Here is a 24,605-nt window from a genome sequence, read left to right on the forward strand (position 1 = left end):
CAGCTCAGGCGTTCCTTCTTTTACCTCTGTGGATGTGGAGGCATGCATTTCTAAAGACACTAGCCCAGCAATCTCCTGAGCAGGGTTCACAAGTGTGCAAGGAATTCCGATTCTTGAAGACTAAAGAACTGCTGTATAATACAAACGTTAGAAGCATACTTGAGTATGCTTGCACAGTCTGGGATCCGAAACCCTTTCTTGACGTTCAAAAGCTAGAAAGAGTGCAGAATTTGGCCGTTCGTTTTGTTTTCAATAACTATGGGCGATATTTTAGTGTAACGAGCGCGAAAAAATCTTTGGGTTGGGACTCACTTCAAAAACGTAGGAAAGTACTGCGTTTAAAATTATTTCGTAATATATTTCATTCTAGAACTGGAATAGACAGAACCAAATATATAGCCAACCCTGATTACGTGTGTTTACGTAGAGATCATTCACTTAAAGTTAAAGAATACAGGTGCCGGACTGACCTTTTTAAAATGTCTTTTTTTCCCCAAAACGGTTTCGGAATAGAACAAGCTGCCTGAGGAAGTAGTGTCCATATTATCAAATGATTCATTTTCTTCCATGCTGTGACATTTTTTGTGTATAATAATTCCGTGTTCTTTCTATCTCATTGTTATCTTTTTTTTTGTAACCACCTGCACGCAGTGGCATTTGTGTACTTTTTCTTCAACCCCCCCCCACTGTAATGCCAGACAATGGCACTGTGGGTATGATGATAAATAAATAAATAAATCAGTCTTTCTCATTGTGGCCGAAAACTGGGCGCCTAGATTCATGTCGGAAAACTTTTTCTTGGAGATGCTGCAATGATTTTAACACTGTCCCCACTCATTCACTCACTCTCCACATCCTGAGTCATGTTTCAGTCTTGACTGCTGTATAAGCTGAACACAGCAGCTGTTCCAAAATTTTCACTACACTGAAGTAAAACATATCTGTAGAAACTTCCTATTATGTCCCTTGGTAAGTACGTACACATGCAAGCACTCATCTAGAACAAATAAAGGTCGACACCATCAACAGGTGTGGCAAGTAATGGTCGGCACCTACACTGCCCGATGACAGCCCTGGTGGCAACCATGATGCCTACTTCATTTTTTTTTTAAATGAAGATTCTAGGATTGCATGTGGGTCCAGCAGACTTAAGAAATTTTGCTCAGCAAGGAAAAAGAAACTTGGGTTCAACACTGCTGTACCAAATGTCGAGGGATAGCTCCAGTGATATATGGCACAACGCTGGTTTCAATGTTTAATTATTACCTTGCTTGGCTAGGAGCTTTGGCTATGGGCGACAGGGCGTTGCATCATCAGCTAGCACGCGCAGCCAACGTGACTAGAAACACGGTGGCTCTTTAGAGGCAAGATTGCAGAGCCAGAGGTAATACGCCGAAACTCGCCAGAGGGGGGTCATGATAGTAGAGCTATTGCTCTAAGCACTGCAAGAAAGTGGTGTAGTTCCTGTCACACAAATTAACTGTCTGAATTCCGCCTTTAACTTATCAAATGCTATTAGCTCGCATAAAAGCCTTCAACAAAAACTTTAGTTGCAATGTGTTGAGACTTCTTACCGTCACTCCCAAAATATGAACAGAGGTTTGGCGATGCCCTTCACAAGGTAAGCACACAGCCGATGTATCTTGGTAATACTCAGCTATGGGCCTGAAACTTCGAAGGCCAATGAAAAGGCTTGAAAAGAAACCAATGACAGTGTGGCAAACAGTCTAGAGGAAAAGGATCCGTGTACTAAAAAGAGCAGCATGAACTAGAGAATGCAAGTAAACATTCCGTGCAAAATTAACAGTTGGGCAGGACGAGTAACGCACAAAACAAGCAAGGGTATGAGAGAACTAGTTGCTGTAGTGTAGTTGGGTCATTAGTGACGACAGCTTGGCCACAAGTGGAACGAGATGGATAATTAGAGGTCTACTTTCTGCATTTGATTTGACTCAACGAAGCAGCCACTGCACAATTCTGCAGTACTGATGTGCGCAATAAGATATAACTGACATTATTTTCATGCAAAAAAAATGGCTGGGGTTCAACGTAGCTTGAACCTAGTTGTACGAGCGAAAGCTCAGTTAAGCATCGTCTACACAGTCTCAAATCAAATGTCAAGGTCAGGTACCTAATGGTTATAGTCATATGATCACATAGTCAAACAGTTAAGTTCAATTTGACCTTGTGAGGCACTGAAGGTCTTTGTTGATGTGAGTAGTCTCAAATCAAATGTATGTCAAGGTCAGGTACACAATGGTCATAGTCATATGATCACATATGGCACATAGCATAGGCCATACCACCACGCAGTTAAGTTTGGTTTGACCTTGTGAGGCACTGAAGGTCATCTATCAAAATCGGAAGTTGTACCCAGAGTAGGACTTCCACTCTAAAATTGCTCTGCAAAATGAGCAACAGCTTAGACTAACTGAGCATGGTTCTTGACATTCATCTTGTCTTATGGGTCTCCTCCAACAGGGCGTTTGCTAGTGTATCCACAGTTCAGAAGGACCATGTTTGTTGGTGCATGCCTCACAATGTAAACAGAAAATTTTCTGTTAGCAACTTCTGCATGACTAGTGTTTCAGTAACATGTCGGTGATGACTTTGATCATAAGTTTGAGATGAGATTTACCTCTGCAGAACATCGCGGTCATAAGTGAACACTTCCTGAGTTGAATTAAAGGGAAACATACGATGACCATACTTGGTGAAGGGCGTAGCAGCAGTACAACTGCTCCAGTCCAGGGTTTTTTCACAGTCTCGCCAAATTTCGCACCAGGCCGCACCGTCAAAAAGAAGCCACAAGGTTGTCACATATGCACATCACTCGTGCAGGAAAACAATCTTTTTTTTCTCTCTTCTTTTTATTCTGCTTCAGAAAGCGTGGTGTCTGCCGACTCCTTCAACCACCACCACCGGGAGTGGTGCACAGGTGCGTTCCGAGGCCACACCGGCCACCGTTTCTGCACACACGTGCTAGGCTGACGCAAAAAGAAAGTGCGGCTCTCCTTTCTCATGTGCACTGTCTTTGGTCACATGGCAGCCGCCAACCACGAGCGGGGAAAAGGCCTCTTGAGCAGCACAGGTAATCAGCCCAACATTGGCCGACATCCGGCCAACCTAAAGCCAATATATTTGGCCAACAACGGGCCAATATGTTCAGCCGACAAAGGGCCAACATCAGGCCAACCAGAGCCGATCCATTTGGCCGACATCGGGCCAATATGTCCAACCGACATCGGTCCGATATTGGTTTCACTCTTTTCTTTGAAAGACTGGTTTTTGCCAACATATTGGGCCGATTAGTTGTGCTGCTGTGGCCGGGCGCCCTTATGCAGAGGCAGCGCCCCCTCCCTACTGCTGGGGGAACGGGTCGGCCAGCTGGGTGACCTTGGGGAACCGCATCCGGGACACCCCCTGTGGCAGCTGTTCCAGCTGTTCCTGTGCCCACAGCAGCAGGCGCAGCAGCACCGACAGCTGCGGCCGTGGGTTCTGGTCCTCGAGGAGGGCCGCGTTCACCTCGCTGGCCACCTTCTGTCGCTGTGACGGGTGCAGCAGGTCCCCGAAGGGGCTCGACTGGGGCTCCTCGAAGGCCAGCAGAGCCAGCGTTCGCTCCAGCTCGGACAGCACCTGTTCGCAATGCATGTGTGCGTCGTGCAGAAACCATGATTATGTTGTGTCTTCGAGGGGTACAGACGCCAAATTTCTGGTTCAGTGTTTTCTTCTGCATGAGACATTAGTACACATGAATCACCACAAGGTATTCACCTATGACCTTTAAGTAATTTGTAATCAGAAACCATGATTACGTTTTGTCTTAAACGAGTATGGATACCCAATTTCATTGTTCAATGTTTTCTTCTTTAAAGGTAATGACAGACAAGACATTAGTACACATGGATCCCCACAAGGTATTCACCTACAACCTCTAAGTAATTTGTAATCAGAAACCATGATTATGTTGTGTCTTAACCCTTTGAGGGTCGAATTATTTTGAAGAAAACTTTCCTAGGTGGTCAAATTACTTTATTGCGGATCTTGAATCTACAAAATGTATATAATCGAGAATAAATAGTAAAAAAAGAAAAGGAACAGTACTTTGGTGACAGCATCACTCACAACTGGAAAATGTTCAATAGAATAGAATAGCAACGGTGATAAACAAGCTAAGAGCAGCACCAATAAAGATAGAAATCAACTTCCGCCGCCTCTGCAAGAGAGTGCCCAAAAAGAGAAAACACGTTTCGCGCGACTCCGTTGCGATCCCGCGGCGGAATCAAAACCGCGTAGGCGCTTTGCCGCAGAGAGCGAGAATACCTCGCGAGCAACGGTGATAAGCAAGCTAAGAGCAGCGCCAATAAAGATAGAAATCAACTTCGGCAGCCCCTGCAAGATAGTGCTCACAAAAAGAAAACTCAAATTTCGCGCGACTCCGTTGCGATCACGCGGCGAAACCAAAACTACAAAAGGGGTGTTGCCGCAGTCTGTGCCGCCGCGCTAAGACATAAGTTCTGCTTATCTCCGTAAGAAGGTAGCACAAAATTCAAACACTTCTTGTAAGTCCTAAGAGGTGGCAGCACCCCCCAGTGAGCACGCATTGTTCTTTTGGCGCAAAATTTCAAACGGAAGATCGAAACCGTACCCGTACAGCAAAGACCTTGCGGGACAGAAAACCGCCGCCGTACATATACGGCAGAAACCTTCAAAGGGTTAAAGGCGTACGGATATCAAATTTCATTGTTCAGTGTTTTCTTCTTTAAACGTAATGATACACAAGACATTAGTACACATAGATCACCGCTAGGTTTCACCTACGACCTCTAAGTAATTTGTAATGAAATTTAGCCCCTCACCTGTTTTGATTTCGGCTTCAACAGCAGAGTGATGACTGCAACATCAAAGGTCATTCAAAGTCACGTGAGGCATGAAATTGCTGTTCTGTCATTTTGATTCACTGCAACTTTAAAGCGAGCCTGCCTCAAGAGCTATCACAACTTAAGAAGGAATTATTATACATTGCAATTTGATTCATGCCTCACATGACCTACACTGACCTTTGATGTCAAAGCGATCACTCGGCAGTTGAAAATGAAACCGAAACAGGTGAGAGAAGAAACTGAATTGTAAATTATTCAACGGCCGTAGGCAAATACCACATGGTGATCAATGAACAGTAATGTACTGCGCATTATTACAAAGAAGAAAATATGAAACTAAAATTTGGTGTCTATAGACAAGCGTCACGTTTGTAAATAAAGGCAGCACTGCGGTCGGCAGCGACATGGGATGTAGGCAAAAACGCAGCATGGGTGCACTGCGTCAAGCGGTGCTGCCCTCGAAACAAACTAGCGTACGCAAATATTTCAAAGCATGCGCGTTACTCGTGGCAACAAACATTTCTACTGGTGCCCGGTTCAGTTGTTCAACCAGTTCACGAGACGGAATTGCGAGGCAGAGTGCTCATTGGCTTCCTTCTCCGCTCCTAGTTGGCAGCTATGGCACAGCTACGGTGGGTGACTGCGTTAACGTATTCAATGAAACTGATGAAGCACGAGATATATAGGGAAACTAATCGTCTACAATCTCAACTTCTGGACCGATACAGCATACCCAATTGCTAAGTACAAGAAGCAGTAAGATGGAATGCATCCCGCAAAGCAGCTTTTTCACATGATGCACATTGTGATGTGCTTCCCGTTTTCTATGAGCCCACTCCGGAGAACGTCGAACACTGCTGGGCACTTAAGTCACACAGTTCCTTTGAACAAGGCAAATGCAATCTCTCTGTTCTTTGGAACCCTGTCGAGTGTGCAGCGAACTTAAATGCTTTATTCTGCTTGATCAAATAGACATTTGTGGCAGGAGTCAACGTCTCGCTTCACCGATAATGTCCTCAAGAATTCTCCTTTTGTTCTCTTGGCTTGGAAGAGCTACATAGGCACATACATAAGACGTTTTCGTCGAGCTTCCAATGAAATTTAGGTTCACTCTGCAGAGCTAAACAATTTAAGCCATTCTGCTTATTTTAAAATTAGCAATCAAGTGCGTGCCATATCCCGTTCGATCAAAGTGGCTTTTGGTGTGGTCTTAGCTGTTGTCGCCAGGTTCTGATCGAGCTGCCATGGAAAAATTAAGGTAATCTGGAAACTAACACTACATCACCAACGGTCTAACTGCAATTACAATGCCTAGCAAATGACTGGAACTGAATCCACACCTGGGGGTTCTCCTCGCCACACTCGCTGAGGTGGTCCTGGGCGTAGGCGAGCGCCTCCTCGGTGCGGCCTTCGCGGATGAGCTCAATAAGGTGCTGCTGCTGCAGGTGGAATAGCAGGCACCGGTCGTTGTCCAGAAGCTCGGGCCGCAGCCCATTGAGCAGGGACACCGCCTCCAGCACACGGCCCTGCACAAGCCAGAGAAGCAGCCCTTCATTTCACCGCTAAAAGCACAAAACAGCACAAGGTACTGCCAGCTGAGGCAACTTGAAAAGGATGGAGAGAACGATCAAGAAACCCGACTGCGTCCTTTTCGCTGGTTTTGTACATACAGTGCAGATAGAGTTACCTTCGATGGTTACACTAATGCTACTACTCTAATGAATGCTTTTACTGGGTGTATGGAGGTGGGGTGGGGAGGTGGTCGAAAGTGCTGCTTCTGGCTTTCCCACTGCATCTTTTAGTTTGATTTTTGCCATTGCTTTTTCATTCCGCTACTGCGTGGGCTTTTAGTGGGGTGGAGGCTTCACTCACAGAGGCTTCACGCAGACGACGCCAACATTTTTGCCAAGAGCCACTGGTACTGCTGTTTCAGTTAAATTTCATCCGGAATCTGCTCAAAAACAAAAGACAGCTCACTCAAAATTGCACTCACTGCATGTGATAAGCCACCCCCTCCATATCCCTGGCTGCTCCCCATTTTCATGTCCTTTCACTCCTCAGACTCCTGGCGGTTCCCCATTTCCACGTCATTTCACTCCCTAACTCCCCAAAACACTCCTGGCTGCTCCCCATTTTCATCTCATTTCACTCCCCAAACAGACTCCTGGCTGCTCCCCATTTCCATGTCCTTTCACTCCTCAGACTCCTGGCTACTCCCCATTTTCACCGCTGTTCACTCCCGAACTCCCCAGACTCCTGGCTGCTCCCCATTCTTACGTTCTTTCACTCCCCAACTCCCCATTTTCAAGTCTTTCACTCCCCAACTCCCCATGCAAACTCCTGGCTGCTCACCATTTCATGCCCTTTCACTCCCCAAACACACTCCTGGCTGCTCCCCATTTTCATGTCCTTTCACTCCCCAGATTCCTGGCTGCTCCCCATTTTCACATCCTTTCACTCCCCACACAGACTCCTGGCTGCTCCCCATTTTCATGTCCTTTCACTCCCCAAACAGATTCCTGGCTGCTCCCCATTTTCACATCCTTTCACTCCCCAGTCTCCTGGCTGCTCCCCATTTTCACATCCTTTCACTCCCCAAATAGACTCCTGGCTGCTCCCCATTTTCACGTCCCTTCACTCCCCAAACAGACTCCTGGATGCCCCCCATTTTCATGTCCTTTCACTCCCCAACTCAGACTCCTGGCTGCTCCCCATTTTCATGTCCTTTCACTCCCCAAACAGATTCCTGGCTGCTCCCCATTTTCACATCCTTTCACTCCCCAGTCTCCTGGCTGCTCCCCATTTTCACATCCTTTCACTCCCCAAACAGACTCCTGGCTGCTCCCCATTTTCACGTCCCTTCACTCCCCAAACAGACTCCTGGCTGCTCCCCATTTTCATGTCCTTTCACTCCCCAACTCCCCTGACAGCTCGCATGACAGCCTGTGCCCTCGCACATTTCATTAGCTCCGATTCTAAGGCTAGTTTCGGGGTTGACAAAGTGACGAACTTTGCTGCAGTCACTTTGCCGATGACGCTGGTGCTTCCGATGGTGGCAACGCGTTTCTGCGCGCGTGCCCTTTCTCTCTTTTCGGTGGCACCACTCTTTCTTATGCCTGCCTTTCATCTTTCGGTGGCAACTCTCTTTCTTGTGCTTGCCTTTCCTCTCCTTTCGGCAGCACCACTGTTTCTCCTGTTTGTCTACCACCTTCTAGACAAATTCTCCATACAGAGCTCATTCACTACTCTACACGCCATATGCTGTTCTTCCCACTGTTTAGGTGGAATTACATGTGTTTGTATAGAGTACTTTCCTCAACCTAGGGTTCTTCTGTACCTTCCTTTCAAAAAGCTGCCAAGGACTACACAGGACACAATGGGGAAGGGGCAACATAAGTGCTGCATAAAATGCATGCTGAGGTGGGTATTGCTTCAGAAGGCTTGTTAGGAGGCAAAGGAGCAAAATAGATGTCTTTTCTCAATTGGCAAATACAAAAATACACAAATGTGTGACAAAAATGAAGATCACTGACTGAGTGATCTGTTAACAAAATGAGGTTTGACTGCACATTAGTCTAATGACTATAAAGTTTGTTTAACCATGAAATCTCCCCATGGGTGGCTGTGAGCACCTCAAAGTAAACTGTCAATATACAATGTTGCTTTCACCCACAGAACTTCGCAACACAAAGTCTGTGATGAATGAGCAGTGAATGCACAATGTGACAAGGTGAGTGTGACTGAAATAGCTTATGGCCATTAGCCCAGAGCACAGTGCAAAAAAGTGGACACAAGGATCAGCATAGCTGTCACCACAAAACGAGAGCCAAAATTTGTCCCATGCAAGACACTGCGTCAAGCTAGTTAACACGAGTGCTGGTGAAAGGGATAGAATCCCGGCTATGGCAGCTGTACAGTATTTCAGTGAAGGTAAGATGTAAAAGACACCCACGTAATGTGCGCTGTGGATGCACGTGGCCGAAATTAATCTGGAACCCGTCTCTCTTCCTTTTTCCACTCCCTCCTACATCCCTTTCCTTATGGCAAGGGTTCTCAAAGTGGCTTCCTTGGAATGCTTCTTGGGTTCCCAAAGCACATAAGTCCATGCATGTCTCAACCTCCTTTTGTTTCCTTTCGCCTCACCATACTGTGATTGCTGAGAGCAAACTCTCTTACTTAGTAGAGTCACCATTATTGAATTTGTTCAATTTTCTGAGGAACTGTATGTTTACATGCTCTCGTGGTGTCCGCATGAGACATATGGGGTTCCTCTGCACCTTGTGAAAAGAACCACTAGCATTCCTTGAGGCTAAAAAGATTGAGAACCCCTGTCTTGTGGCATGGCCCCAAACCCAACCCCCCCTTGCAATGAGATGTTTACTGCATTTTTCCCTTGCCCACAATCACAGTTACTACTACTACTGTACTAGTATTACTATTATTATTACAGAAGCCCATAGAGGAAGACGTAAAAAGCACAGCAATGATAGAATGCCTCTGTAGAGATGGCAAATGCACTATGCTAGAAGCACTCCAAGCGTGTTCCGTCGATGACCGCTTGACCTATAAACAATGGCCTCAACATGGCTATCTCTCCCCTTAAATCTTAGCCGTGTATCTTGGGCAGTGCTCCTATCAGTCATGCTTCCGATAACAACAGCGCCTGCTCTTTTGGATGACATAAGACAGTTTACAAGCAGGAATACAGCGTGGGTCCTGGATATCATTTATAGCACTTATTGCCAAGCTACTTTATAGTGCCAAGCCGAACTATTTGACAATGAGAACCTTTTCCATACACTCCGTTCCATACACAGCAGTCAACACTGCGGAAGTAGTACGTCCGCAAAACCATAATAAGGCAAAAGCCTGTAATGCCTCATCGTTGTCCACAGAAGGCTGTCAGCAGAAGCTTGTCAGCAGAAGCTTGTCAGCAGAGGTGTAACGCTTTTAGACACCCGAGATACCTGAGACAGTTACTGCGTAATTTCGGCCCTTCTCTCTCTTTCTTCTTTCACTCCCACTTCCTCCCTTCCTCTACAAACGGATTACGGGTGTCCACCAAGGTATGTGAGACAGTTACTGGCAATTTCCTTTCCTCAACGGCCCCTCTTTCTGCTTTCACTCCCACTTCCTCCCTTCCTGTATGGTGCAGTTGAGGTGTCCACCGAGATGACAGAGAATTACTGCGCCATTTCCTTCCCTCAAAGGGCAAGGCATCGTGCCCAACAGGTGGTGGCACTCCCTGGCAACCCTACAACATGCTGTCGCAAAGCTTAAGCATCAATAATTAGTTGTTAATTAGCGTTTAGTCATTCATCAGTAATTAGCCATTAATTAGTTATTTGTCACTACTTAGTAATTAGTGCTTCATTATGTGTGACGTCATCCAGTGCTGACGTCACCAGTGTCACAGAGGCAGTATTTTTATAGTGCCACAGAGGCAGTATAAGTGACATTTTAACAAGATGTGGTCATGAGGTGGACTTTAGCGACAATAGCAGTTTTCACCACAAGATGCCTTTCTATGCGATTTTCATTCAATTCCAAACCAAAAATTATAAATCCTCGTTTCTTTGACATTGCAGTCCAGTGACATTGCAGTGCACAATCTTTTCATGAAGCACAATCTTTTCATTTCCTCCATAATCTCATGACCGTTTTGAGCAGTTTTCGGTCGCTTTAACTGGAGGCTAGCAGTACGGTAAATAAATACCTAAATTTAACACGTATGTATGTCACGCTCCTTGGGGATTTGTCCATCTATAAACCAAAAGGTAGCCACACAAGCTCACAGTACATCATACAAGCATAACGCGGTACTTGCATCCTGTAGGCAGTCGCGGATTCGGATGCGCTCGTCGAGTGTGTCCAGCGGCACAGGCGGAACGACGCCAGCTTCCAGCCGGAACTTGTCGGCGGCTTCCTTGAAGCCCTCGGTGACCAGGTAGTCCATAATGAGCCGGTTCAGGTCGCCCCGGTGCAAGTGGACCTTGTCCAGCCTCTCCAGCCACTCTGCACGGCTTGGCTCCTCTGTGCCCGTCTTCTCACTCGACCCTGCGTGTATGCGCCCCACACATACTCATCATTAGTGTAGTGGAAAAATAGCAGCAGTCTTTCAATTGCGACCAACAGCAATCACTTCAAGTAACAGTGCAAAAAACACAGACAGGACGCACAGAACAAGAACACACAACGAGCGCAGCACAACGAGCGCAGCACAACGAGCGCAGCACAACGAACGCTGTGTGCAGCGCTCATTGTGTGTTCTTGTTCTATGCGTCCCGTCTGTGTCTTTTGCACTGTTACTTGAAGGTGAATAACCAACAAGCCCCAGCTGCTGTTCTGGCAATCACTTCATGACCGGAGAAAGATGAACAAAGTAGGTAAGCAGCATACAGTGACTCTCTCTTTGCTTTCCAACTGAATGTGCTTTCAGGTACTATCAGCAGTGAAAGTTAATGGTATGTGAATGCATAGATAAAAAATTAGCAGACGGTTTAGCATGGCTAAGAGTGGAATATCGTGCAATAGCACTACTTACAGGAGGCATTCAAGCTCCTTAAGCGCTAAAGATATTTAACCTAAAGGTATCATGAAGACCTTTGTCCTAAAGGCCTTCTATCAAAAGGCCTTTACCCAGGATGCATTGACCTAAGGTCTTTACCACAAAGGCCCTTGACCTAAAGGCCTTTACCCAGAAGGCGTTTGTTCTCAAGGCCTTCATCCAGGTGTACCCTTCACCCAGGTGAAGGTGACCAGGTGCACATACACACCTGACAAATATGAGAGGACATGCATGCTCTTTCACACTGATAACAATACCAGGCAACTGAATCACGACGGAGTACTGGAAAATCTTTTCCCAAAGATACGCTTCAAAAACTTTTGCTGCCAACAGTGCCTCTGCTTGTAAACTCTTTAACGTGATTTTCAAGATATAAATAACTTTTTATACATTCAAGATATAAATAACTCTTAATACATTCATGCTTTCCGAGCTTTTTCTTCAGTTTTCGCAAGTCATAAATACTTGGTGCCCAACTCAATGTTTGACAAAATTGTTGGTATTGGTAAGTCATTCCGTATGAGAATTTGCTTTCTGATTCCAACAGATATTTACTTCTATGGCGAGAGCTGCACAAGAGGCTCTCTCCAAGGTAAAGAGTGTAGCTATCAGTGTAGTGCATCATCACTAAAAGGTAGTCATAACTATTGTGCCAGCCAACAGAATGGTTCCCAGGTGAGAAAAACATGTAAAAGACATGTGAGCTGAGGGCTAGGTGCTCCTGTGACTGCCATCAAAGGTAATGTGATCCCGTGTGCATTTCTGAGTGGGTACACTAAAGATGGGCAGACAGTAACTGTCAGCCTTTTCGGTGTCTTCAGATGTTCTAGATGTGATATGCATCTTGGCTGGTCTGAAAACGACCGTCCAAAGTAGATTTTAATATTCCTGATTCAACCAGAAGCTTTTATAAATGTAATACTGCACTGTTTTGGGAAAGCAACAAGCATATGAGCTCGATATGGGCAAACAAAAAACCTGAAAGCTACGGGCTGGGTCATCGGAAGAGTAATGTCTGTACTGAATATTCTTGCTCACGCGTAAAATTTAAAACAGTGCCGCGGCAGGCAACAGACGAAATTTTTCGAAGAGTTAGCACTTAACTCTGTGCTTCTTAGTTGCTTTTCAGTGTTTTACAGCGCTTTTACGATACTGAGTTTATTTTGAGCAGCCGGGGAAAGGACTGGCAAATCTCGCACGGGGCAATGTCAAAGAAATGAAAAGTGTGTGAAAGCACAAACCAACCCTTTCTTATTCTTCTAAAGTGTACCAAAGTCGCTACAAGTTATGACGTCCAACGCACTAGCTGAGTGTTTCCTGCCCGTTTTTGCAAGCACGGAAGCTAAATTTACCAAGGTCCTGTAACTCGAAGCTTTAAGTTGGCGCCCCAGCGATGGCCCATGCAGTCAACAAATAGAGCTGAACACAAATGTTTAACTCGCCGCTAGCAGAGGAAAACGGCACAATCCAGAGGTGCTTGAACACGCCCGAATGAAAGCCAGAAAGTGTTTGTGCGCAGCGAAATTTCTTATGGCACATTCATTTCCGACGACTTTAGGACTGCTTGTTCATCGCGACCAAAGTGATGTGCACTAACTGCGAATAAGTAACGCGGCAGGCGCTATACAGTCGATTCACAATTATTACAGAAACTCACTCGATTTGCTAAGAGGCGCTGTGCTTTGACTCATGGTTACACAGCCTGTTACAACTCAGCTGGCTCAGCTGCTTGATGCTGTGCGAACTAGTGGCTCGACAGTCGACTAGCCGTCCTCAGATCTGTAAGCTTCGGCCGCTCGAAGCTACTCGATAAGGTGTCCGCAACTCGCACAACACTCGGCCACATTCACAGACACCATAGCAGTACGTCCAGACGCCGCACAACTCCAATCGCAAGCAGAAGCACACCGAATGCGCGACCCAACACACAAAATGCGCTCGCAAGAAAAGCACACAAACAGCAGCACCTGTCCCAGAATTCCGCACTCCTTTAGCGAGAGCAAGATGGCGGTTTCGGTGTGCTGCTCCGACATGGCCGGAGACAATTTCGTTAAAGTTTAACGCTCGTCGGGCTGCCGTGGTCTTCGTTTCGCCATGGCCAGCGAAAAGTAAGCCCTCGCCTTTGCGCGCTCGCGTTGAGCGCAGCGTTTGCGTAGCGTTTTCCGGGTTTTGTAGAGCGCTTGATCGGCGCTACGCTTGGCGATCGCGGAAAGAGCGGAATAGATGCAGATCTCTGATCATCACTTTGCTCTCCCGAAGGAAAACGCGCCGACTTGTAGGGGGTTAAGAGAAAGTCGAAGCCGGTCGCCCGCGTCGTGTCCACGACGCTAGCGGGCGTTTTGGGCGGCGTCGGTCCCGTTTCGACGGACCCGAACGGGACCCCGCCAGCTGGGCGCGGTGCCGCGAACCGAACCTGCGGTGAGCGTGAGAAACTGTCCCGTTGGGCCGTCCTTGCGGTTTGGTTCTCCTCGATCACGTCGGCAAACGTCCACCGAGCTTAGCGTGCCGGTGTGCGAGCCGCCACGGGGGTCTCGTTCACGTTTCTGTTCGCCGCGTTGCGTTTGTTGTTTACTTTATGTTCGGAGCGTGGCTCACTCATTGCGCTTGTAAGGAGATGTGCGCTGACAACCAGCTTGTCCCATAAGCTGTCGCCGCGCTTGGATGGAAAAGCGTGTCTCGGTCAAACGCCTGGATCATCGCGCGCCTTTGCGTCGGCGTCTTTCGGAACGTCAAACGATTCTGGGACGCTCGCTCTCGTCCGTCGCTTGAAGACCTCGTAATTAGCTGCAGTCGTGATCGTGAGGAATACCACACCTTGGCACGAACCCCGACCAGATGAGTGCTATTTCTTTCCATTTAGCCTCACGTGAACGCAGAATTCTTCCGACATGTTTTTAGGTAATTTGTTTCGCCACATTCGTGAAGATTCACTGCGGGTTCCGAAGAACTGCGTTTGTTCGTTTCTTGTGCTGAACCTTTTGCATGCACATTCTTGTGGTACCTTGTCTAAACTGTTTCTAAGTAAAGCAGTGAGCGAGTATGCTAATGTGGCTGTTCTGCAAGAGCTTGTAAAACTATTCGCTGAGCCAAAAGGCCATTTGGATGGCGTATGCACCGTTTAAGTAATGACGTGCAGTCCACAAGCACCGATTTCTTCTCTTGTGGAACGTTAAAATGTTGATTGAAGTAACCGTGTGCAGTTCTGACCTACTTTTTTCCCCAGCGGTGCTGCCAAAGTGTGAAACATCACAATTATCTTCGGTACTTGTACATTGCTCTTCGTCATGTGAGACTACAGCGTGGGGCTTCACTGTGAGGTCTGAAAACTTAACCTTCCAAAACCACGAAGACATAAAAGAGTAGACATAAAAGCGCCTGGTTACATGCTACCATAGTTTGTGTTCAGGTTTCATAATGCTTTTGCCTTTGAGGTTACAGCTCATAGTGAATCCCATGCTAGTAAATACTCAGACTAGTTATAACTCAATGAACGTTCTGCTGCAGCCAAACTTGACACGATACCAGGGGTTAATAAAAGGGAGAAGCACGAGAAAAAAAAAGCATAGTTATCATTTTCAACTGTGTGCTACCACATTCGTGCACACAGGAATGCTTGTGCATGCATGTCAGACAAGCGTTGGTTGTCCAGTTAGTAATGCTGCTGCTCAGGTTTGCTGAGCTCAATACGTGTTTGAAAAAAGCCGAACTTGTGGCATTAATTCTTGCGTCTAAAACTGCGTGTTCAGACTTTCGAGGCTGCTTCTGTTTTATTTTTATTAGGTTTCTTTAGTTATGTAGGGAGGGCTGTTTCATGTCTGAATCCACGTTGCACATGATCATGTCTTAACAATTCTTATCGCTTGCCCAAAAAGCCAAAAATAGTGACACACGCATCAAAGCTCGAAACACTGGATTTCCTTTCTCACATTCAGGCCGTCATGTGCTGTGCCCTTTCCTTTGTTCAGTATGTCAAGTGTCGTGGTGACGAACAACGAGGGGTGATGTTGCAGTCTCTACAGGAGCAGCTGATTCATCACACGCTTGTTTCAAACAGATCAACCGCAGATTTTCATTGCTTCATAGTGTCCACGTTTGAGAGTACTGGTTGTCTCCGAGACAATAGCGCGAAAAGTGACACAGAGCTGAGGTTGGTCCGAATGCACAGCATCATACCGCACAAAAACCAGGAAACATTGAAATGCGCATTCATTCTGTCTACGGAAGGGGCGTGAATTGGGCTGCCTGTACCAAGGTCGAGTGAAATAATTTTCTTTTTTTTTTGTTCGGATGATGTGGTGCTCATTGTGAGGCCAAAGCAAGGTTTAAAGAACTTTTTCGGTTGCGAATAGTTACAGTGCTTCTTGTTATGCTGTTAGAATATCCGTAACTTGAATCCAGTTGTGTGAAGGGCATGTTGTTTTGCTTGCAAGCAGTGAGTCAAAGTCTTCTAGCAGCTTACAGCGTGCCTGGCACTAGTCCAGTATTGGCTGCGGGAGAGTGATGACTTGAGGGGTATGTGTAACCTAGATATGACAACGCATGAGGGCCTTTTAATCTTGCGGAACCTAATACTCCCGGGAGGACATACAGCCCATCGGAGCTTCCATGATTGTTTTGTTTTTGTGGCAGAAATGTGCTACAAATTCTAGACAGGCACCCTTTTTCCCATGCCTTTCCTTGTTGAGCGTTTTTCTACCATGTTCTTGCGGCTGTAGCATATCATAGCTGTGTTTCTTTTTGAAGCTGTGAATGATATGGTCATGGTAAAAGAACATCGACTAGCGTTCTTTACTAACTCTTTGGAACATGTTCTAAAGCACAGCTTTGACAGAAAATTCATGTTGGCTGTGAAGTGTCCATTCACATTAGATGTGTCAGCCAAAAGAAACTCGGGGACGTAAAACGACAGAAATCATTCTAAGGCACCTAAGTAGTGACCGTGATGTTGAATAAACTAGACTTGAAAGTGAGTTCCCCCTTTGTTGCTGTTGGTGTTTGATGTACTATGGATAAAAAATTTTGGCTCTTTAAAGAACTAATTTTCAGTCACCTTGATTCTTTGCAGCACAATGTCTAGACAACTGCTAAATACTTCTCACTTGGGATAAATGCTGATTTTCTTTATTCCAATTTTCGGAGACTTGGAGGTGCAGGGTGGCTGGTTGTGGTTATGTTGGCATGGTTGGCAGTCTGTAATATGTTCCTTTTCAAAAGGTGTATAGACATCTTTCGAGTGATCTATACATTCTTGTTTCTATACTTAAAATTGTGCCCTTTGTTGTAACTGTATTGTGATCTATTTACCTTTAGCATGGACAAATTTAAACAGATTGTTACTGAATTGGTACAGATTGCCAGAAAGATAAAAACAAGGGATTAAGGTTACTGAAAGAGGGTAGTTCCTAAGCACATGCAGTAAACTGTCTCATTTGTTGCTGAGTCTTACGTGGGTACCGTTTGCGTTACACTCACTCCAATGTGGCCAGACTCTGCACGAAAAGCACGTTGGGACGTTCGTTTGACATGGTACCATTGCATATGAAGCCTCCTATGGCATTCTACAAGGGCTGCATGACAAGTAGAAAAGTATCGATAGTAGCTTTTGCAACGTTCGCAGCTACTACCGGCATTGAACCATTTGGTTTTGAATATTACATTTCATGATTGTGCAGAACAAATCATTTCCTCTGAGCATGCAACCAGTAAGTTCTCAAAAGTTGCTATTATTTGTATTTGGTCACTGTGTGTGTGTGTGGGCCTCCTTTGAATAGCATAACTAAGGAACATTTGTGCGACAGGATTCTATAAGCACCACTTGTAACGCAGACATGTCTTGTTACAGAACCTTTCTTCATTATCTTGTTACTTGCATTACTGAAATGGTTTTTGTTTAAGACTGGGAGCAGTTCCTTTTAACCATGTGTTACTTGCTGCTGTGCAGTTCTGTGTGGAGTGTACTGGGAAGCGTTTTTGTATTTGCCTCTCCTCCCTGTTTGCAAGAGTTGGAGGGGGGAGCATTAACTGATTGGCCCCTGTCGCTTGCGTGCAGAGTGGAATGGGTGGAGATAATCGAGCCCCGCACCAAGGAACACATGTACGCCAACCTGACGACGGGCGAGTGCGTCTGGGATCCACCCATAGGAGTCAAGATGTAAGTGCTGCTCGAGCTGAGTCCCCTCACCTTATCCGTCTGTGGTGGCTGTGGTGATGGCTGTTTTGGCAGGAGCCCCGGATGAGTTGGTTTAAGCTGAGTTTTAGTTATGCTGAGCTTCATTAAGTTAAGCTGCTTGTGGTTGTGCTTACTTGTAGGCTAAGAATGTGGCCTAGTTTCTGGTTGTTGATTTCAAATACCCTGCTACCAAGATTTATTTATTTGAATGTACTGAATGCTCTCAAAATGCGCAGAAATTGAAGGCAACAACATGAAACATGCTTCTTGTCGCTGTTGTCTTTAATTTCTTTCTTTTTTGTTCTTTGCATTTCAACAGCACTGAATTTAGAATGAATGTGTGTACTTGTTTACTGATTAGCCTAGTGCATTTGGTTTACGCTTAATCTGCAGTGTCCACAGATATGAGGAGGGAGACGCAACGTTGACGTCACCAAGGAAATGGCATAAGGCAGTGATGCTGTAAAGTCGGCTGTGCCGCTCAATACATTGTAGACATATTGTTTCTTATGCACACTGTGTTTAAGGCTTAAAATGAAAAAGATAATAAATTTCCTATTTTTTGGCATCACAGGAGTGATGCAACTACATTAGAGCAGATGAGACAAAAGGCACTGCTTTGCTTTATATTCTGCGTTGTGACCTAGACTGTTCTCGTCATCTCAGTGCACAGTGAGAAAGCAGTTACGAGGTTAACTATAATTTCTCTGAGTCGGATAATTTTGTTCGCATTGGGTGCAGTTTGAATACTGACATCAATCTGTGCTTATACGTGAAGCCAAATTTGTGCATTCAAATGTGGACATACGGTTTAGAAACATGTTTTTTACACTTTTCTCTGTGTAGGCCTGCCTGTCATGCATAAAGGAGCATGCCATGTGTCATGAAGAAAGGGACACATTGTAAACTGACTGGAAAACATTAAAATTTAATACGAATGATAATGTTTTATGTAAGCCTTGTGAGTGCATATCCATAAATAAGGCCCAGGAGAGGAAGGGGTTGGCTTGTATTGAATAACAGAGCAGCTGGCTGTGGCTGAAAGTGTTTCCAGACACTGTTGGAAGTATGCCGCCAAAGCCATTAGAGGGGCTGAAATTTGTTCAGCCTAGTTGCATTGTTCACTAGTTGCCATAAACTCAATTACACAGTATACATACCATGCTCACTATCCTTTACGTATGTTCCGGCACACATTTCATTTTTAGCTAAGTGCTTTCACTGAGGTGGTCTGGATTTCCTTCATAGGTACAGCATGAAAGCTTGGTAACTGCATAGTTGCATGAAATGTGCAGTTACACAAAGATGTGGAGAGAGACGATCTTAGGTACACGTAGGGGGGGGGGGAGGGGGGGGGGGAAACTGTCAGTCGTCTAAAAGCGCCAGTCTTTGAAGCATGCTGGAAACTTCGTGAGTCAAATAAAATTTTAAAATACCTGAGAGTCCACTGCAAGAAAAGATGATTTGTTGAGATCCACATGAATAGCTTGCATGTTGGCTCTGTGAGACAAAGGGGAACCTCATGGATCGGGCTTTTGGCTGTGCAGCAAGCTGACGGATGACAACCAGTGGTGGGAGCTGTTCGACCAGAACACGTCTCGTTTCTACTACTACAATGCCAGCAGCCAGCTGACCGTCTGGCACAGGCCCAAGAACTGCGACATCATCCCACTCGCCAAGCTGCAGGTGGGTGCTCGTAGTCCGTCTCATTCTCTCTGACGGGACATGTTTTGGTGTCCTGCGACCTCCTTGGATCTGCTTGGCTCACACATGACGGAGAGCGTTTTAAACAAGTAATATTGCCATTCTAAAAGATATTCCGGCATTAATTTTCTCTAGTTGTGCGGATGGCCAGGGTGACAGGCTTAGTCGTTATTTCAATGTGGCCTTCACTGGTAGCAAATAAAAGCAAGGCCAACAGCAATGCCTGTTTTTGATAGCAAACCATGTGGGTGCAGCGTTAATTTCTTGTAGGCTTTCTGCATTGGAGTTTCCTTCTCTCCTTGCAGCATGTCTCTTGGTTATAAAGGACAGTGCTCGGCGCATTGTAGTATGCATCAGGTTTCCTTGCAAGTCGCTGTGCTTATGTTTGCGCATATACACGGCCACTTTTTCTACTACCTTAAAGGTGCACTGAAGAGGAATCTGAACTCGTCTTTTTGCCGCGGGAACTCAATCTGCACGTTCCAAGCATTCTTAGAAACTGCGGCTTATTGCCCTGTGTGGCCGATTTCCCTAATTAAATCGAATTAACGTCCGGCTCCCGCCTTTTTTTTTAATTCTGCCTCGTACGGTGGGCGGAGTCCACCAACGCGTGGAGTGCCCTTCAGCCAGCTCCGTGGAGGCTTTGCTTTCGCTTCATTTTGTTTTTTAGGTTTCCGTGAATAAATAGTTTCATTTGCAGATAATATAACCGCAAAATAAGCCCGCAGAAATAAAAATAAGCGCGGACTATTTGCTTCTACGGACTACTACGTATTACTCCGCCGATGGCAGAGCGGCAAGCCGCCACGGGACTGAGTGAAAGGCACTCCCAGCGTTGGTCAACTCCGCCCACCGTACGCGGGAGAATTAAAAAAAAAAAGGCGGGAGCCGGATGTTAATTCGATTTAATCAGGGAAATCGGCCACACGGGGAAATAAATCGAAGTTTCTAAGAATGCTAGGAACGTGTAGATCGAGCTCCTGCGGCAAAAAGACGAGTTCAGATTCCCCTTCAGTGCACCTTTAAGATTGAGGGGTGGATTGAGGGCTGCGTGAACATATGAGTGCCGTGCGAGCACACATAGATTACATTGGGATTGTAGCCAGTAGCATGTTAGAAAAAGTTGAATGCTATACAGTAATCAGTAGTATACAGCACAAGTAATCGGCCCAGTATTGGAAATGGGTGGTTTCACTGTGGTCCTTTGTACAACCGGCCTTTGCCGATATATTTCCAATACTGGGCCGATTTCCTGGGCTGCTCGGGACATAGTTTGGGCACACATGATCTGCATTCCATTAGTTCTGCGTGCCCCGATAGAGCTTCCGTTCTTTCCCCCGTGTGCCTTAGGTGATGGACAGATGTACAGCGCGGTCAAAAGTAAACGGAGCACGTAACTGTCTTCGAATATTTTTCACGCATCACCTAAATGAAATTTCCAGCAGTGGTACGCGCATGCTGGTAGAGGAGGTTAGTGCGCTTTCTTGTAGACAAACAAAGCTTCTTCATTACTAATGGAGAAAGCGTGAATGCACTTCGAATGCAATAGCGTGCTCCATTTACTTATGGCCACGCCTGTACATGCCATGTAGTGTGGTGTCACATCATGCTTGGTGTCTGTCTGGGTAGTGCAGACTCTGCGGAGTGGCTCCCTCTGTGGTCATTTGGACAGCCCGTTGTGCTCTAAGCGGTGCGGGCCGGGCTCTATTATTTTACTTTCCTTTTAGACAAGCCCACCCTAACATCTGTGGTCATTTGGCTGGGTTGCTGAGAACTTTGGCCTCTGCAGCTGTGAGCTACGCAGCACGCCAGCCGCGTTGACGGGCTACCACCTATAGTTGAGACAGCTCGGTGTCCACTGCACCCTTCTGCCTGGTTCTTTTGTGCACCATTTTTTTTTTTAAGTTTCTTTGTTGGCCTTTTGTGCACTGTTGTTACCTGCTCTGCGCTGCATGCTTTGTTTTGTGTGCGGACCCTGGTTGGGGTCTCAGGAATGGGAAAGTTGTCATTGTTCATTTGTTTGCACTGCTTGTGGTTACCCAAGAGGCCAGTGAATCAGCTGACAGCGCGTGTGTGTGAATCCAAAAGTATTTCTGGTGGCAGAGGGGCCCTGGCTGGCTGATTGGATGCCCACAATCCGAGTCCTGTTGCTCCAAAGCCAGGAAGAAAAGACATTACTGCACTCGAAAGGAAACGGACCAGGACTACAATAGCCGACCGATATTTCGGACTCCGATAATTCAGACTAGCGTGATATTTCAGACCTCGCTGAGGAACCGTTGCGCACCTCATAGGAACGTAATAAGGGAGAAATTACTCATTGACATCCACCCGAGCCCGAAAGACGCGGGTTCGATCCCGGCCGCGGCGGCTGAATTTCTTTGGAGGCGAAATTGAAAATGGTACAGCGGGACAGCTGCAGCATCCGCCGCGGCTTGGATGACACACCCTGTGATGCGGGGCAGCAAACTTGGTAGACGAGGGGGACTGCATTCGGAGGTGCTTGCTTCTGCACGCATCTTCTCGTGGGTTACCCTTCCCGAACGTCACTGCCCCATGCAAATCGACTGTTTTTGCTTCGCACAGCGAGTGCATTCATTCGCAGCATGACCGCGGCCGTGTTGCATGGTCTGGCGTCATGATGTGATAGGATGCAGACATGAAGAAAGCATGGCTATGACTCAGATAGTCTAATATTATCGCTTGTAGACAGAACATGGGGAGCAGTGATTTTCGCGATTTTGAAAGCCAGTTTTTTGCAGAAAAGTTTTTTTTTTTTTAATATACGGATTTTTCGAACTGTTCGATTAGTCATACTATTTTTTGGGTCCCGCCGAGTCCGAAATACCGGTCGGTGACTCTAATACTAAGCACTTGAGGTGTATCAGATGGTGAGATTAATGTCATCCATGTGCAGCCAACTTTGTCGCAATGACAGTTACCGCTGCCACCAGTGCTTTGAGCAGCCCAGTTAAGTGTAGTAGTTAAGTGTAATGTTCTAGCACAGTTAACATCCTCTAACCTTCATTTGAAAATCGTTCCCAGCCCCACCAGAGCCTCGCACCATGTGTCAGCAGCACTGTGCCTCCTCTGGTCACCACAGACGAACTTTGCATGCGCGAGCAAGTTTATGTTGTTGCTGTTCGGCCTCTGACGGGAAGAGTGGGGAAAGAGGGTTACCCCGGCTGCCCTGGCTTGCCTCTCGTCGTTGAACGCCGTGCACTGGGTGGGTTGCAATGGGTGTTTCAGACGTTGAAAGAGAGCACAGAGCTCGAAGAGCAGGTCTTGAGGGCACCAGTTAGGAAAGAGTCCGTGGGAACACAGACCAGAGTAAGTGACTCCTTGGTTCTCCTCTGTTCCTTTCTTTCACCCCTTTTCTGTTCTTTCTTTTTTCACGTGGTAGCCCTTGCCAGTCACGGGGGGGGGTATCTCAGTGGATGCTATGCCTTCTGGTGCCAGTGTTACGTTCACAACTGCTCTCAGTTTTGCTTTTGGGAGTCAGGAGTTCACCACGATGTTGCCACAAACTGAACTACTTTTATGCTTTGCCACAGTACGTCAGCAGCTGATATGATGGTGCTAATCTGGTTGGTTTTGTTTGGTTTATGGGGTTTAAAATCCCGAAGCGACTCAGTGAAGGGCTCCGGAAATTTCGACCACCTGGGGTTCTTTAATGTGCACTGACATCGCACAGCACACGGACCTCTAGAATCTCGCCTCCATCGAAATTCAGCCGCCACAGCCGGCATCGAACCGCGTCTTGGAAGGCATAATAAATAATCATTACTTACCCTCTTTATGGGCAGTGAAGATCGGTTAGTCTGAGGGCATGATCCACTACAAGTGGATGGTGTTCTGAAGATCACAGCGCCTGGAAACTTGTGGATGGCACACTATACAAGCCAGTCTAGTTTGACCTAAATGACGAGGTAACCATCTTGAGAGTGGCAATCTGTGGCTTTGGCGTCAAAAAAACATGCTCAGGTGCTTTCTTTGTGATCCAGAGTTTCGTTTCTTCGCCCTTGCCTCCAGACTCGGGTGCAAAAACTGCGGTATTATAAGAGAATGCCGGAATTGCTAGGATTGAGCAAGGTGAAGGTATTGTGTTGGTAACTGGCAATACGTAGAGTGGATGATGTACACCCTAATGGTCAGTGGTGGTGGGCTGCGTGGCTTCAGGGATTATGAATTAAGGTGACCGCAAATAACGAAGGCAGCGCGCAGTGAGGTATCCCCCCTCCCCAACACATACTACATGCAAGAAGTTGCTCCTTTCCTTAGAAAATGTTGCTGTGTATTTTGCTCTACTGTTCCTTTTTTTTTTTGCTTCTTTCTCATTCTGCTTAATTTTTGCATGAAGTGTCATGGTTTTGAGTTTTGCCTGCCTTGTTTTTGAGTTAGCACGCTGCTAGGTCTGGTGCTAGGTCGTTAGCTTGCGATTCGGTGCATTCACCATATCATATTATGATTCCAAGACCAAGGATGGGCAACACAGAAATCTTATTTTAATGGCTCGCTGTCCCAGCGGAATTCAAAGTGCCTTTGGCACGTTAACTTCGACATGGAACAAATTGTGGCCTCGGGGAAGCGTGACAAGGAAGTTTGATTGCCTCAGTCAGAGTCCAAAATTGAATTGCATAACAAAACCATTTAGTTCATCTAAAACTGTTCCAGGCATCTATTAGGTGTCAGGCATCCCGACGCGAGAAATGAAAATCACTTTGTTTGTTCAGTGGTCAGATCAATAACTCCATCGTCATCAGAAGTTCCACTTGGAACTGAAGTGGAGAGAGACTGCTATTTAATTCATTTGGTGTCGTTTCCATAGGTCATTGATAACAGCGGAGGTAAAATATGTAAGTATGGTTGGCTCTTTTCCTGTCTGTTGTCCAGTCAACTTGATAAGGCCAGTTTGATTGTGGTTATTAAGTGTTTACAACCGTACATCAAGATAAGCACCGAGTTCTCTCATTAGTGCAATTTACAGGAGCAGGTGCCTGTTAAGATTACTAATGATCTTTCTAAAATAATTAATCTCAGTAGTAATGCAGTTTTGAGCAGTGCACTTAACGTGTCTTTCAGTTTGTAGAAGGTTATCATCCAATTCTGGAGTGAACACAAATGCACCATACATTGGATACCCGTGAACTAATGGACAGATGCAGGTTGTGCAGGCAGCTGCCACGGCTCCTAAATTTGCTGTGCATGCACAGTAATGTGGACATCAGCCTCATGTGACACTCTGCGGAGCTGTGATTTAAACCTCATTACATGTTCTAGT

At 46.1% G+C, this 24,605-nt stretch overlaps 2 protein-coding genes across 4 annotated transcripts in view; one reads left to right on the forward strand and one right to left on the reverse strand.

Annotated features, from left to right (window-relative positions):
* Positions 1-2,821: 2,821 nt before the first annotated feature.
* LOC149367076 (glucose-induced degradation protein 8 homolog) lies at positions 2,822-13,927 on the reverse strand. 2 transcript variants are annotated; one of them, XM_089554041.1, is made up of 4 exons: positions 13,419-13,927; positions 10,711-10,940; positions 6,224-6,409; positions 2,822-3,636 (listed from the first exon to the last, which is right to left on the reverse strand). In XM_089554041.1, the coding sequence occupies exons 2-4, from the start codon at positions 10,837-10,839 to the stop codon at positions 3,361-3,363; spliced, it is 591 nt and encodes a 196-aa protein (XP_089410167.1). In that variant the 5' UTR covers positions 10,840-10,940; positions 13,419-13,927; the 3' UTR covers positions 2,822-3,360. The 2 variants fall into 2 exon arrangements, with proteins under 2 accessions (XP_089410167.1, XP_089410162.1); XM_089554036.1 differs by lacking the exon at positions 13,419-13,927 and adding an exon at positions 13,109-13,412.
* The window catches only part of RhoGAP93B (MyTH4 and RhoGAP_KIAA1688 domain-containing protein RhoGAP93B), a 31,991-nt gene continuing 20,803 nt past the window's right edge, over positions 13,418-24,605 (forward strand). The window contains exons 1-4 of one of the 2 annotated variants that reach the window (XM_089554020.1): positions 13,418-13,559; positions 17,501-17,602; positions 19,168-19,306; positions 22,574-22,654. In XM_089554020.1, the coding sequence (XP_089410146.1) occupies positions 13,546-13,559; positions 17,501-17,602; positions 19,168-19,306; positions 22,574-22,654 (336 nt within the window). In that variant the 5' untranslated portion in view covers positions 13,418-13,545. The remainder of the gene's footprint in view (positions 13,560-17,500; positions 17,603-19,167; positions 19,307-22,573; positions 22,655-24,605) is intronic. The other variant, XM_089554026.1, reaches the window with a different exon arrangement.

The sequence above is a fragment of the Amblyomma mixtum genome, chromosome 1 (genome assembly GCF_055824585.1).
Source record: "Amblyomma mixtum isolate Tamu chromosome 1, ASM5582458v1, whole genome shotgun sequence".
Classification (NCBI taxonomy): domain Eukaryota; kingdom Metazoa; phylum Arthropoda; class Arachnida; order Ixodida; family Ixodidae; genus Amblyomma; species Amblyomma mixtum.